We start from the raw sequence: 15,732 nt of genomic DNA, 5'->3' as shown, positions 1-15,732 counted from the left end.
TAAAGCACTCATATTATTTTATTTGTTATCTTTGTTAATGTCAATGACCGTTTAATATTCATCGACATCTGGTGTATGCATCACTCAATTTATTAGAGTTACTGAAATACCACTAGATGCCGCCACATTACATGCAGAAATAAAAAACAAATAATCCAATATCGTTTGTATTGCATAAAATGTCACATTAACCGTACTGATTATAATATAATAAGTAATAAACTAATAATAATTTACTAAAATGGTCGATTGCTCGACATCTTAATGGACTAATAAAATATAAATATGTGCATTTAATTTGCATCGATAGAATTCGCTGAAGGACAAATACTATAGGCCAATGAAACACAGGGGGGTTTCGAGTGCGTCCCGAAATTACCCTTTTTTTAATGTTCCTAGTGCGTCCGGAATAAGGTATCACCCGAGTGCGCCTTAAGAATAAGGCTGAATATTAAATAATAATAATAATAAATTACAAAATGTTGGCAACGTGAATGTGGCAACATCGCATAAAATATTCTATGATCAATCGTATTGCTAAAAAGGTATAATAATATGCTCAATCGTGCTTTACCGAAGAAAAAATATCATATTTTTTATGTGTCCCAGTTCATTTAGAGTTATAATCCAGGTGCACCAAGAGGAGGTGAACTAATTTATGCCCCAAAAATATTTTGTGATTCTCATTTATGTTATTATTTTTATTTTAGCTCACATCCTTAAGTTTAGGTGAGCGTAATAATATTGTTTTATTTTTTATTTTAGAGTGTCTGTTTAGATTGATTTTTAAATGCCATTCTTTTGACAAGATTTAGTCATGATATTTTATTATTTTTAAATTGATTTATATTGTTTTCGATGTATGCAAATTTTCTCGCGTGTACTTCCTTTTTGTTTTTTTAATTTCTTATGTTCTATGTGTTCTTATGTTCATTAGGATTATTATTTTATTAGTATTCAGAAATACCATTCTAAAACCTAAACTACCAGTTCCAGCCATTCCAAGTATGTAGGCTATTAAAAAGCCATAATCCTACCCGAAATGTCTATCAAAAATATTATTTTTACAATCTATTAATAAAAAAATATGTGGGTCATTTATATTATTTTTAAGGAAAATATAAATACCCTTTATTCTTTTTACAGCTCGATTTATGTTATAACGATTAATATTTTTTGAATTACAAAAAAAAACTGAAGTCCAGTCAGAAAAACTCATTATTTTTCGTTTGCGCTTAAAATGCTTAAATATTCAATTACGTCAAACGTTCCTACAAAATAATTGAGAACAGTTTTTCTAATTATTAATAGAAGTACTGGGATTTTCCTATTTTTACTTTCCAAAGTACTTACCAACTAGATTAAATTTTATGTCAGAAACCACACAAATTTGAAGATCAAAGCATTTTTACTACTTCAAACACGACGACAGATACAAAAAATAAAAAGTTATTATAAATAGTCGTATTAAACTGTAACTTATAAGTACTGGAGCACTGGACACCGTGATTAGCGTGATTACCTTTTATGTAGACCCTGGACAACTACTTGCAATACAGTTAGTCGAAGCGTTCGGAAGGTAACGTTAGTGACATCTATTTGTGCAATTTTAAACTTTTCTGCGCATGCACAAAGAACCAGCAGTAATTGCACTTATTTTCATCACTAGATACCGATGGCTATATACATATTTTTTTTAAACTTAATTTTCTTATTTCTGATCTCAAAATTTTTTTTCCATACTTATCATTACTGACTATGCATTATTTAGAGTGAGACACGTGAAGTCCGAAATCTTATGATTTAAAAGTAATATTATATTTAATCCAATCTGTTTTATACTACGTTTATTATTATTTACTTCACTCAATAACATTTTCAAAAGAACTAGATTAATTTTAAGTTATAGAAAAAATTACCAAATGATGATACATCTTTTAAAATATTCTATACAGTAATATACGTCATTAAAAATTTGATTTTTGTTGAAATAATAAGAATATTTAAAATTATTATCCATTTTTTTTAAATTTAAACCCCTTCCCTCCCATCCCCTTTGAAATACAATTCTAGTTACGTCCCTATTAACTATTATTCTCTTCTACTATACAAATGTACTATTGTTTTTATATTTAGTATTGCCTATATAATATTATGACTTCAACCGGTAAAATTTGTTTTTAAATTTTATTTCACTAAGCAGATGGCGCTACTGGTGTATTACTTTTTTCATTTTTTATCTGCTTTAACGTCATCATTTGCGTAAAATGTGTGCAATTTATTCTAGAATGTATCTTTAATGATAAATCTATTTTATTCTTACTATACATAATGTATATTGAAGAAGTTATTGGTTAGACAAAAAAAAAAATGCTTGCGTAGGTAATATGATAATATATGTGATTTGTTTTTGTGAAAATTAATTAAATCTACTGTATTACTTATAGAAAAAAAATATTACCTAATAGCAATAAAAATATATAACAAAATATCCTTACAAATATAGACTGATAGCCCCTCAGAATTGTTTTTTTTTTTAATATAATAATTTAAAACGATTTTGAATCGTTTGATTATACTTTAAATTAATAAAGTGACATAGTGGGTAGCTTTCTGTGTTTAAAAAGTAGGTACCTAAGATCAAAGTAGTCGCAGTTAAATAAAAGTGGACTTAAAAAAAATGTCACAAACAGAAACTTTCGTAACAGAACTTAAGACTTAAGGTTTAAATCTTCTTAACTACTTTAGTTAACAATTACGTTGAACCTGAAGCCAACATTTCCCGATAATCCCGTTTAAATTTACCGGGTTAGGATAGATTTGAACGAAAACTGGTCAGTGGATAAGATATATAAGCGTATATATTAGGTACACAAACTATAAAACGGTATAAATATTTAGGTAAGTACACAACAAATGATTATACATATTAATATTATTAATATATTATAATCATCAGGAACCTATTGAAATCAATTGCAAATTGTTAACGTAGTGGTTAACACGATTTAATCATATTGATAGATCAGATAGATCGATATCGTTTATCGAAGTTTTTTTTTGAAAATGTTTGTACTAATCGTAAAATTGGAAATCGTACGTGTCACTTGAAATAAATTGTTCTGTGCTTACATTATACTCGGTCGACCATACCACTAAAACGTCTAAGACAATAGCATATAAAATAATGCATACTATATTATATACTGTACCTATTAAAGTTATTAGATAAATTGAGCAAACATATTTTAATATAAAGTGCATACGACATAATATACACTATGTACGAAATTTAATTATTAATAACTTTATTGTACACACATATGAGTGTAATAATATAATATTGTATTAAAACTACTCATTGATGTAACTTGTGATAAAAAAACATTCCGCGAGAGAGGTAATAATAAGGTCAATTAGTCAAGGATTTAATAATAAAATGAATTGTAACAAATAATAAATATAATAATAATATTTTGAAGGTCAACGTGATACGATCGATCTTCTTATCGACCGTTTTGATTTTGGATTTTAAATTTCACCTATCTATCCTAACTGATATTGCCAAGTTTAGCTAAGTATCCAAACATATGAACAATATTAACCAACATGGCAACACAACCATTATACTACGAAGTAATATTATAGTTGCTTGCGTGATAACATTTAAACTTAAAACATTTTTGTCGCTTATGTTTAAGACTTTAAACTTTTAAGTTACCGGTTACGATTTACCGTAAATCGTTAACATTAACATCAAATTATTGTAGGGTCTTGATTTTATAATTTTAGAACGATTAAATTCAAATAATGAACTGATTTTCATTTTATTTTGACTGTTTAAATAAAACACCTTTAATAACTACGCGTGATGCATAGATGAAATTGTTTTAAGAATAATCAACATCGAATTTATTTATTTTTGAATAATTTTTGAATAGAGTATTGAATATTTAGAACCATGATACTCCATATACAATATTCTGTATCTAATATCAAAATATTAATTTTTAAGTATCTCGACCATCTTTGTCGAATAAATTAACTAATAACTACCTAAACTTAAAGAGTTAATTAATAAGATTAATCATTTATACATATTTACTTTTAGATTATATCATAAACTTATAAAACCTTATCGATAATCTTAGGTCAATTACCTGTATAGGTCGCATATTTAACCATATCTTCTAGTTACAGTTTAAAAACATATAAAGCTCTATTTTAAGGATTATAAGGTATACAAATACATATTTTTTCTAATCAACCTGATTTAATATATATTTTTAGAAACTCGAATAAAATGTATGCATGTACATCAGTGGTGTAAACCAAGGCCCTAAGGCGTCCAAGGTATGTCCTGCAAGTTAAAGGGGCCTCGTGAGTTTTATCATTCAATTTAAAAAATAAATTGTTGATCAGTTTGCTCAAATAAAAGCTTAAATAGTTAAATAATTTTAAAAAGATACATAAATACAGTGTTAATATTTTATGATAATAGAATTATAGAACATGAGTTTCATATCATTATTATAATATTATGAACTTCTAGTTTTAGCATCAATATATTATAATAATTAGGGGCGTATAGCCCGGTGTATTATGAAAAATGCTATAAAAACACCAAAACTGTTAAAAATGCAAAATAAAAGTTTACATTTTCAATTCTCTGATTCATAAAACGAGTTTTGTATTTGAATACCATTTCTCAGAACTCCCCCCCAAAAAAAAATACGTTTTATATTCAAATCCATGCCTTAATAATAATTTATTTTATATTTTATTTACTATTATAATGAAATGTATGTTTATATTAATAAATTTAAAAGAGACGTTCGCCACCGATAGATCTTAAGTCCAATAAATTCCACTCTAAACCACTGATATACATACATGTCATACATAATTCTCACAAACAATTGAATATTATTCAAAACAATGTTGTTTTTTAAATCGTATATAATTCATAAGTTAATTTTTTCGTTAGTACAGAAATTATGATTTACTCTACCATCTTCATAATTATATTATAATGAATACAATTTATAACTAGAAAAAATTATAAAGAATATAATACCTACAACCTACTATCCTTGTATATTTTTTGTTATACATAAATAAATATTATTATATAAACTACCAATTAGTATAATTAACATAACATATTACATGAAGGTATTTGATATATTTATCTTAAATCTTATAGGTTTATATAACCATTAACTCGAATGAATTAATTAATTAGTTATTATGTATAAAATATTTTTTTTTCATTGAAAAAAAGGATTGATAAAAAAGAAATAAAAATTTTCCAATACTGAAATCAGGCTCACTCCACGGCACAAATTCGTCATCCCGGCAATTTTACCTTTAAATAAAAATGTAATTATCGAGTAAATTAATTCAAAATTAATATCCATAATAATGTACCTATTTAATTAGATTTTAAATTTTTAACAAACCTATATATCCTAAATTAGTATCTTCAGCGTTTCTTCTCAAAGGCCACGTGTGTTCCAAATTAACTGTGGCTTCAATGCTGGCCAAATCATTGCTGTACAAAGAGAGGTTACATATTATTATATAACTAGAGATAGGATGCTCAATTAATTTTAGTGTTGCAACTAAACTACACTCATTTTGGTAACGATTTGTTTCATCTCTTATTAAATAAACCTACGGATTTTTTGGTTTTTAATGGTATTTTTTCATTTTTAAGATTTTGAAATTTAAATTAAAAATTATTTCAAGACAAATTAAATCATATATATATTCTACTATCAGCTCAGACAACTAAATGAATTTCATCTTGCATTTTAAACTCCATAATATAACTCAAAATCAATACGGTGAGTGGGCAATATATTATTATAAGTATAGATGTCTACTAAGGTATAGTGAGGAAATCTAACACTTTTATAATGAACACGCCAATACTGTATACAAATAAGCCAAATTGAGCATTATTAAATTAATGTAATATCATATTTATATTATGTACAATGCATATTAAATTGTTAAGTTATTTTGTAAACCTATTATTTTTTTACAATTTGGAGAAATTTATAAGAGCATTCTTCAATAATATTTATGGCGTTTTCTTAGTTTTTATAAGGCATTAAATTCCCGGCCCTATGCACCTATTACATTATTATTAAAGTGTTTGTTAATTGACTAATATATTTATCTAATGATATGAGTTTTAGGTTTTTCAAGTTGTGAAATAACATTGATAATAATATTATCACATTCCAACATTACAATAATATATTTTTTTCTGTTTGTTTATATTACAAATACTATTACATGATTAGTGATTACACTTTCAAGTTACATATTATATGTATGTATTGCTATTGTAATTTACATAACAGATATAATAGGTGGTCCATTTGAGTGTCTAAATGATTATTCCGAAAAAGTTAATTTTCAAAATCATATTTTCACATATATTTTTTATAGAGTATAAAAATATTTCGATACTTGAAAATCGAATTTTGAATGATTGGTTAATTATATATAATTAAATATTTAAAGTTTTTACGAGTAAAGTAGAATGGCAGTGTTAGTGCACTACCCAGATATACTTTTTAGATACACTTTGAATAATAGGTAAATATAGGTATTCATGACTAATTAACTAATTAACTACTCATTCGAATTTTATGTACCTGCGTAAATATTCCAAAAAATATTCTACTTAAGAGAATTTAAAAATCAATTTCATTAAAAAGAAAAAAAAAGGTAGGCAAATGGTTATCCTTCTGCTGTACATACATGCTGTACATATCATACATTAGGCAGTAAGTTCAAGTGAGTCACTGTTATCGCTGTGTTAAATTTGAATTCAATGGTATATCATTGCATACGATAAACGATTCCGAGCGGAGACGGTCAGCTAGCAGAGTGTTAGCCTATGTGTATTACTAATCATATTTCATATGTTTTTTTGATATAGTCATTAAGGCATTAAAGTCATTAATTTTACTTTTAGTATTACGGTAGGTTAATATATTTTTTTCCAGAAATATTGCATTTATTATATTATTATTTATTAGTATTTAATTATTATGATAATATGTATTTATACCACATTATATCAATTTATATAACTCAAAATTGAATAACATCTTTCTGTAAATACCGTTAAATGGTAAAAATAGGTTCATAGTATAAATAGATAATATTTTTAAATAAATTAAAAATGTCATTGCGTATAGTAAAATTCATAATAATATAATATACGTAAACGTTTTAAAACCCCACGAATAATGTTTTTGTTTTACAACAAAATAATTAATACTATCGTTAAAATAAGTAATTTTGTTCAAATTTGAACATTTTCAAATGTTTGTAAAATTAATTGTGTTTGTATATTTTATAGATTTTTTAGCTCCAGTATGAAATATTTATGAAGAGTATTATATTGCATCAATTGCATCTTCAAATCAAATTAGTTTTAAAAATTAAAGATTTTATAAATTTTATCATACAATACTTGTAATTTGTAATGTTTGTTTTTGAATTATAAAAAAAATAAATTTAGTCAAAAACCGTAAAAATCCACATTTTTCCTGATTATAAAAAAAGAACGGAATTTTCAATTTTGATCTCTCTGAAGTACAAACTAGATCTAATTTTCTATCATAAACCATTTTATCGACTACTTATCGTGTATGCAGACACAAAACACACAAACACACACACACACATATAGCATTAAAAAATCAATACATACATCCGCTCGGAATCTACGTAAACTTAAAAACTTAAAAATTAAAAAATTAAAATTATTAAAATATATTTTTTCTATGGCATTATAGAAGTATTTTCGAAAAAATTGAATCTTTTTGAAATGAGTATAAGCTTATTATTTATTGTTTATTTCAAGTTGTACTATAATTAAACTTTTTTATACATATTTTGACATAGGTTAAATAATTTTTGTATAATTAATTATTTTGTAAATTAATCAAAATATATTATATTAGTAATATGTAAAACAAAATATTGAATGATGTTAAGTTAATAACAAATAAATTTCCTCACCTGTCAGTTAAGTTGTCCAAAAACATTAATGATTTTTTTATATAACTGAAGTTTTTAGATACCGTCGAATAAGATAATTCGTAATCAATGTCCGTACAAGATGGCAAACATTTGCATGTACGATATGCTCTCTGTATATGAACTGGGTAATGAGATAAAATTAAGATGTATTATTTTATTATAATTACTAAAACATTCATTTTAATAAAACTTTATCGTTATTTATATTATATTATAATATTTTATACACACAATACTCAGGTATATGTTACAAATTGTTTGTTATACATTTATAACTATTGATATCTTTCTCGAATAAAATAATATTTAACCTAACAAACTAAATTCTACTCTGCTAAAAATGTTCCTAACAACTATTGGTTTTTTCGCTTTATTATGTAATATACAGAGTGATTCACCAAGCACACAGCCTCTTTTATTCTTCAATAATGCAGAAAATGCAGTGATTCTTGGAATTTTTAAATATACTTAAACTTTAAAGAACATATTTTTAAATTGTTGAAATTTTTTGTAATTGTTATGGAGTATCGTATGGAGATAAAAACTTCAGTTTTTCAAATGAGAACTCCCCGTTATTTTCTACGTTAAATTAATTAGTAGACTTTTCTTACAAAATTCAAACTAATAGTTTTTGAATTATTTAACTTTGTGTACTACGGGTAATAGGATCATGATAATGGGTTTAGAATTTTAGATTGTTTAGAAGAAATGGTAGATATAGCGATTTTAAAATTGTATTAATTAGTATTAATCTATTATTATTATGGTCTGAGTTTAATAAACATTAGTTTCAAAATTGTGCGTAATTTACTTGCGGCATTTGCTTGACAATGTTTTAATTTGGGTCCACACACAGGAAAAGAACTGCCTATAAAAAAATAAAATAAAAACAGAAATTTTACTAAATGATTGTGTCTTTATAATTTATTATTGTTATTCTAATTTTTAATCGGTCTTTTGAAAAAATAAATATAAATAAGATTAAATAAAATACTTCATAGAGTATAAAAACTATTTATATTAGGATATTAAGCATCGTAATAATAAATAAATAATATATAATCATACTCATTCTGAAAATTGGAGCACAACCACACAAACTCTTAGTATAATTCACCTGACATTCGACATAACAATTTATATACGAATACTTTGTGTTGTACTTCAGCCACTTCTCTTTCAAATAATAACATCCTCGTTTTTGAGGTGTCCAACTTTTTAAACCATCGTCTGTCAACGATAACTGAGTTAATATTTGAACATAGCTATGACTATTTTTTGAAAGTTTTAAGGAAGAATGTGAATAATCTGGGACGTCTGATGGACTATGAAAATAAACCTAAAATAAGCAGTTGAATATAAATTAGTTATTATTTTTTTTTTTTCAGAATATTAAGAACCAATGTTAAATACATTAATTATAATGAGTGTTATAACAAGATTAATATAATAATAATAAATTTATATTTATTATTTAAATGGTGTGTTAATATATGGCAACAAGACGATGATGTGTTATCACAAGTAATTATGTATATATTATATTGCATTTATAATAAATATTATCATAAAATATAACTAAATACTCGTAAAAAGGAATTTAAATTTATCTAAATAACTGAAAATACATTTGAATCATTTAAAGGAATCTAAAAAACATATTGATAAAATGTTCATCAAGCCAACGAGAAATTAAATTTACTAAAAATATTAGTCCGCAATTGTAAATAAACTAGTAAAATGAATTAATTTCATGTGGTTAGCTTGTGTGAATTTTGTTATTACACAAAACTGATCTAAGAATAAATCTGTCACAGAAAAATAACACAATGAAATACAAACTTTTAAATTATCTTTCTTTACATTTGTGTATAAATATTTTAACTAGATAACACGTTCACAAACACACATAATTTAATAATTTTAATACAAACATTATGTGCTGAAAATCGGTATATTATACTTAACTGTAAATCCTTGTTTACTCGAACAACCATAAGCTGCATCTTTTTGTGCCAATATAAACTCGACAGTATTCCAAAATGATGTCGATTTCATATTCCATGGTATATTTGATGTTAAATTATCACTATAACCATCATCTAAATTCCAGTTACTCGTTAAATTTGACCATTTTTTACCTGTCTGAAGTACATCCTGTCTAATAAAATAAAATAATTCTAATTAGCAAAAAAACAAATAAAAAACATGAATAATACATAAAACATTGCATAATAAAATAAATCGTAATATAATATGAGTGTAAGTATTTAAATATAATATCAATATTCAATATATTAAATATATTCACGACTTAAACGTTGTAATATTATAATATTCATGACTCATATACCAATATAAATATATTTCTATACGAATTACGAATAAGTTACCAAGTTATTTCTATATTCTGTCATGAACAATAATTATAAATATAAATTATAGTTTTGTTTGAAATTTAAAAAATTATATCTCTACTAGGTACACCTAATATTTATTGTAAATTTTAGAAGTATAAATCGAAAAAAAAAACATTATTTTTGACCGCGATATGTACATGTATATCAAAAACCTTTACGGCTATACAACGACTAGTGACGACTAAACATTACAATTCTCGCTGATTTTATACGTGATTATTGATTATTGTAGCATCTTTATTTTATCTATTCTTTCGTCTTACAACTGGTCTACAAATTGTTAATTAGTGCGTGGTTTTTACCCATCATAAGTGTGCGGTATTTTGCTACAGGTTGAACCGATAGTGTGAGTTTTTTTTTTCTATCAACTTTTTTTAAGTCGAAATCGAAGTGTGTGATTTTCAGACACAGCCATTATAATACCAACCAATCAGCAGAAGGCCACTTTTCCCTTATTAGCCACCTCATTCTTCGAATTTTGCAGTATGCAATTTTTTCTTTAGGGTTACAAAAAAAATCAATGTTTATGTAGGTACTCCGCTCCGCGAGAGCTTGATGAATTGGAAACAAGCATCTATAATCTATATTATTATATCTATAATATAGATCTTATTAACTTGATTACTGTCAACGACTGCTTGGGCAGGTTTATTTGAATACCACTTGAATATCGACATAACAACGTCTACAGTGCAAGTATAAGGGAGGTCCCCTTTGGTCTTTCATTAGTCACATTGAGCTTTTATCAACATTGTAACAAAATCTTAATGCCACTGTTAACTCATAAAAGATAAAACTTATCCTAAATTATAATTAATCAATTAGAAAATTACCTACTCAAATATTACAGTAAATATGATTTTTTGAACACTGTTTATTAAAAAATATTTACCTTATTGCTACACGCTTTTTATAAACTTACAATTTGTATGGAACTTGTCTATACATTTCATGATATGGTAATGCATTGAAACTGAAACATAAATTATTTAATAAAAATATAGGCTGCATGATTTCGCAAGGACGATCAATGATTTTATCTTTCCATCGTATTTGTTTTATAGTGTCTTCGCATTTAGTAGAAAATTCCTGCAAGTAAAAAAATTGTTTTTGAGAATATCCATCTTTAGATGTATAATAACACATAAAATAAGTATTATAAAATAAAATCATCGATTTGCAAACTTCATCAATATTTAATCATTACCCATTTATATAGCATGTCGTATGTGGCATTTGAATGCCTAAAAACTAAAATCTAAAATTAGGTAGAATATAGGTACAATTAATAAAATTGTGTACAAAAATTAGGTATAATTAATCAAATAATTTGTAGTACGTATCAATCAATCCACTTGAGCGATTTAATAAATTTAAAATATTTCTTAAATAAGTAGTTACCTTATATTTTACTTCTTTATTGGTATAGTAATGTTTCTTTAACATTAAATTTTTAAAACATAGTAAATCAAACAAATTTTTTTTCAATATAAAATAAATGTTTATGAAATTGGAGATAAAACAAAAATAATATAGTAATATACGTATAATTAAAAGTTAAATTTAGAGGTGTTATTACTTATTAGTTGAAATTTGACATTTGTTTAGGAAAAAGAGGGAATTTTAGTAGTTTTGTCACTAAGACATTTTAATTATTATTATTAAGACAAAGAAATTAAAGAATTTATAAGATTCTTCAATTCATACCCATACGGCAATACTTTGTACGATTTTTAGCTAAGATAATCTAAAATAACTATATAAATATATAATAAATCATTAATTTAAGTATGATTTATTTTTTCAATAATGTTCAAATTTAAGTATATATTTTTTAATTTAAATCATAAGTCGGTACCTATATTAGTATATTACACATATCAATCATCATGCTTTAATATTAATATAATTACAAAACAATATTGTAATTTAATTGATTTATAATTTAACATACTTTCAGTACTTTATAGACGATTTTAGGATCTATATTTTCTAGTTTAACGATTTTATGTTTCCAATGACACATTTCATATACTACGTTCAGTGTCTGCCATCTACAAAAATAACCAATAATTATATTTTCTAAAATTATTTATCAAAACAATTAATCTTAAAAATTAATATTATTATTAATAGTATTAATTTTTGTAATTAAGTAATATTATAAATTTATATTGAACTCAAAAGTACTAAATACCTAATGACATTTCCCTCGTCATGTTAGACGTTGTACAGTATTATTAAATATGTCAAAGTCTAGTTGTAAAATGAGATTTAAAAAAGTACCAGTGGATATTATTTGGTTTATTACTATTTCTATAATACCCTTGTTTTAGGCGTGATTAAGTGTCATCAAGGAAACAATACATGTAAGTACTTAATTTACACCATCCCCCTTTCCACCCAATTTTATGATTCAAACTTAGTTTCAAAAATAAAATTATTATTTATAAGATTATGATAGCTTCGGTTTGGTTGTATGGGATCCAAATTGTGGTTAACTTACGAGTAAATACCGACAGGTTTCCTTATTATAGTTGTTTAACCTTCTACATATGCCACACACAAAATTAGTGTATCACTATTACGATAGATTTTACTGAAAAGCCTTACGTCATAATCATACTTTTATTTCCTCAACTACAAGTATTTTAAGAAATTCCACTAGAAGACTGAAAAGAAATAAGCCTAAAGCGACTTAAGCCAATATAATATTACTTATTTTTATAAATAATATTAAATATTTTCTGAGGTGCCATTATTGAATATTTTCTTATCCTTTTTTTCTTTATTAAGTTTTTACGAATATACTTACTGTACTGATGTATGTATTATATTTTGAAAAAAAATAATGGTTTCATCATTACTATTGAGAATTATTTTGTATATATTAAGTCTCTGACTTCTCTAAAATTTGGATTGTGCTACTTATAAATTTATGTTTTACTAATTCATACAGGAATATAATTAGATACTATAAAATTTAACATTTTTGTATACAAATACTTACTCTTCGTCGGTTTTGTTTTGTCGCTCCCATTTCAGTACAGAGGCCAAGTTCATTATATTTGAACTAATAGGATCGTTGTGACAAATTGTTATTGCAGGAAATGGATTTTCAGATATGTGCCGTGGTTCATTAATATTAAATCTGTTCACTGGGGAATCATACCATTTCAAGACTATATCGTACGACAAAAATACACATAATGCAAAAGATCCAATTAATACGCTTATCCAGTAGAGCCTGTAAACAAAATTATTAATAATATGTTACAATTATTAAATTTAATTTCAACCACATGCCTAATCGCAAATCCATATCTGTATTGCAGTAATTTAAATAATAAATGTATTTTATTTTAAGTCATATAGTGATATTGATATTTTATTGACATAAATAGCTAAATAACCATTGCACACAAGGCCGTATAGCCGTGGGGGGAGGTTAGGGTTCGGACCCCCGCCCGCCAAATTTTTTCTTGAAATAAGATTTAATAAAATAATATTTTTATAATTTCATATTTTTTACATAATATAACATATTTATACTCTAACCCCCTCCCCAAATATTTTTCTGGCTACAGTCTTGATTGTACAAACATGTACCGTATTAAGTAATTAACTATTTATATTCAGTTTAAATCGCTATAGATATCTTACAAAAATTAAAACTTCAAAACTCTGTTAATTCAGCGTAGTATGATGTATCTTTATAAGTTATAATTATTACAAAATACAATGTGACAAAAATTCAAATAGCAAAAATTTTATAAATAATCTTAGTAATGTCACCATCTAATACAGAGAAAATTGTATAAGATAGTAACAAGTTTCTCGAAAATAAATGATACTTTAAACATGTATAAAGTACTTTACCTATAGTGTGTATATTGTGGAGTTATATACTGCAAAGAATAATAATGATTAAGGACTAATAAATAATAATAGTAATAACTAATTACTAAGTCTTAATAATTCACTTCCTATTTCCTGTAAAACATATTACATTATTAAGCTTTTGAAGTAGGTAGGTTCTGCTTGCAGTACTATAGCTGTCCTAGTTTTGCTAATTAAACTTTTAGTAGATTTCGAGAAGATCCAAAAATGAAACATTGGAATTTGATTATAAAATTAGTTTGAGACATCTCCGGTTAAAAGCACAGTTCTTCGCTTCAACTTTGAACTTACTATTAACTCACATACTCATTATGTATAAGTATTGTCTGTGACCACTTTGGGCGTATCTGGAGTTTTACCAAATACTCATGATATACTATGAAAACTATATAGCAAGCATTCTAGAACATATACCTTCGCGTCACGGTGAAGTATTCTATACCTTAAAACGTACATATATCATGTACACATCAAATTAAACCCTTCAATCTCATCTTAAAATTTGCTGTATCAAGAAAACTGTTTTATTTTTTTATAAACGCTCCTAAGAAAAAGATTATTCAAATCCCGACCAACTCATCTCACAACTTGCCTCAAGTGCGCTTCCTAAAAATCTACCAAAATAACAAACTAAACTGTTGCGGTTGATGATCTGATCATCTAATAAACAAAATCATCAAGTCTCTCAATTCTATGACTTAATTTTCTGTCATTCATTTAAGATGCTATTGTACGAAAAAAAAAAACTATAAACTAAATTTACTTTTTGTTTAATAAACTGCTTATTATAATACTGTATTTATTAAAATAAAACTTTTTATTTTATATATAAAAAACATTTATTTGTACACATTATCCCAGATATTTAATAAAAAAATCGACGTTTATATATATACTTACGATGAGTATTTATCATCTGTCCAAAATTTATTTCTTAAGCTTGAATTTTTAAGTATATATTTTTGTACACTTGTAAAACATAATAATTTACTTTTGATTTTTGCCATTTTTTTTTAATGTAAAGTGATTTACGCGAGTGCATTAAACAAAAATATCGAAACTAAAGTAAAACCGTCGTTCGTATTTATTATTTATACATGTTATACCTTTTTTCAATATACCTATATACAGTCGATTTTAAAATATACGTATAAATATATGTACCTATATTGATTAACTTTTTTACTGTTATATTTACTTTTAATTTTTTAAACCATATTATGATAATTATGAGTCATGACACAACCGTATTATCTTGAATTCTCCAGAGAGACTAACAAAAGCTATTTATACCTATTATATAGTGCGTGTTTAATGCACACAATTTATGTCCAATATGAAT

At 25.2% G+C, this 15,732-nt stretch overlaps 1 protein-coding gene across 1 annotated transcript; it reads right to left on the bottom strand.

Moving 5' to 3' along the window:
- Positions 1–5,184: 5,184 nt before the first annotated feature.
- On the bottom strand, positions 5,185–15,408 carry LOC132918067 (pickpocket protein 28-like). Its single transcript, XM_060979137.1, has 10 exons — positions 15,291–15,408; positions 13,501–13,737; positions 12,445–12,544; positions 11,413–11,579; positions 10,039–10,231; positions 9,139–9,409; positions 8,882–8,938; positions 8,050–8,191; positions 5,463–5,554; positions 5,185–5,368 (listed from the first exon to the last, which is right to left on the bottom strand). The coding sequence occupies exons 1-10, from the start codon at positions 15,395–15,397 to the stop codon at positions 5,271–5,273; spliced, it is 1,464 nt and encodes a 487-aa protein (XP_060835120.1). The 5' UTR covers positions 15,398–15,408; the 3' UTR covers positions 5,185–5,270.
- Positions 15,409–15,732: the final 324 nt, after the last annotated feature.

Source organism: Rhopalosiphum padi, chromosome 1 (genome assembly GCF_020882245.1).
Source record: "Rhopalosiphum padi isolate XX-2018 chromosome 1, ASM2088224v1, whole genome shotgun sequence".
Lineage (NCBI taxonomy): Eukaryota > Metazoa > Arthropoda > Insecta > Hemiptera > Aphididae > Rhopalosiphum > Rhopalosiphum padi.
Note: the sequence above shows the minus strand (reverse complement) of the source record. Positions and strands in the feature narration are given on the sequence as shown.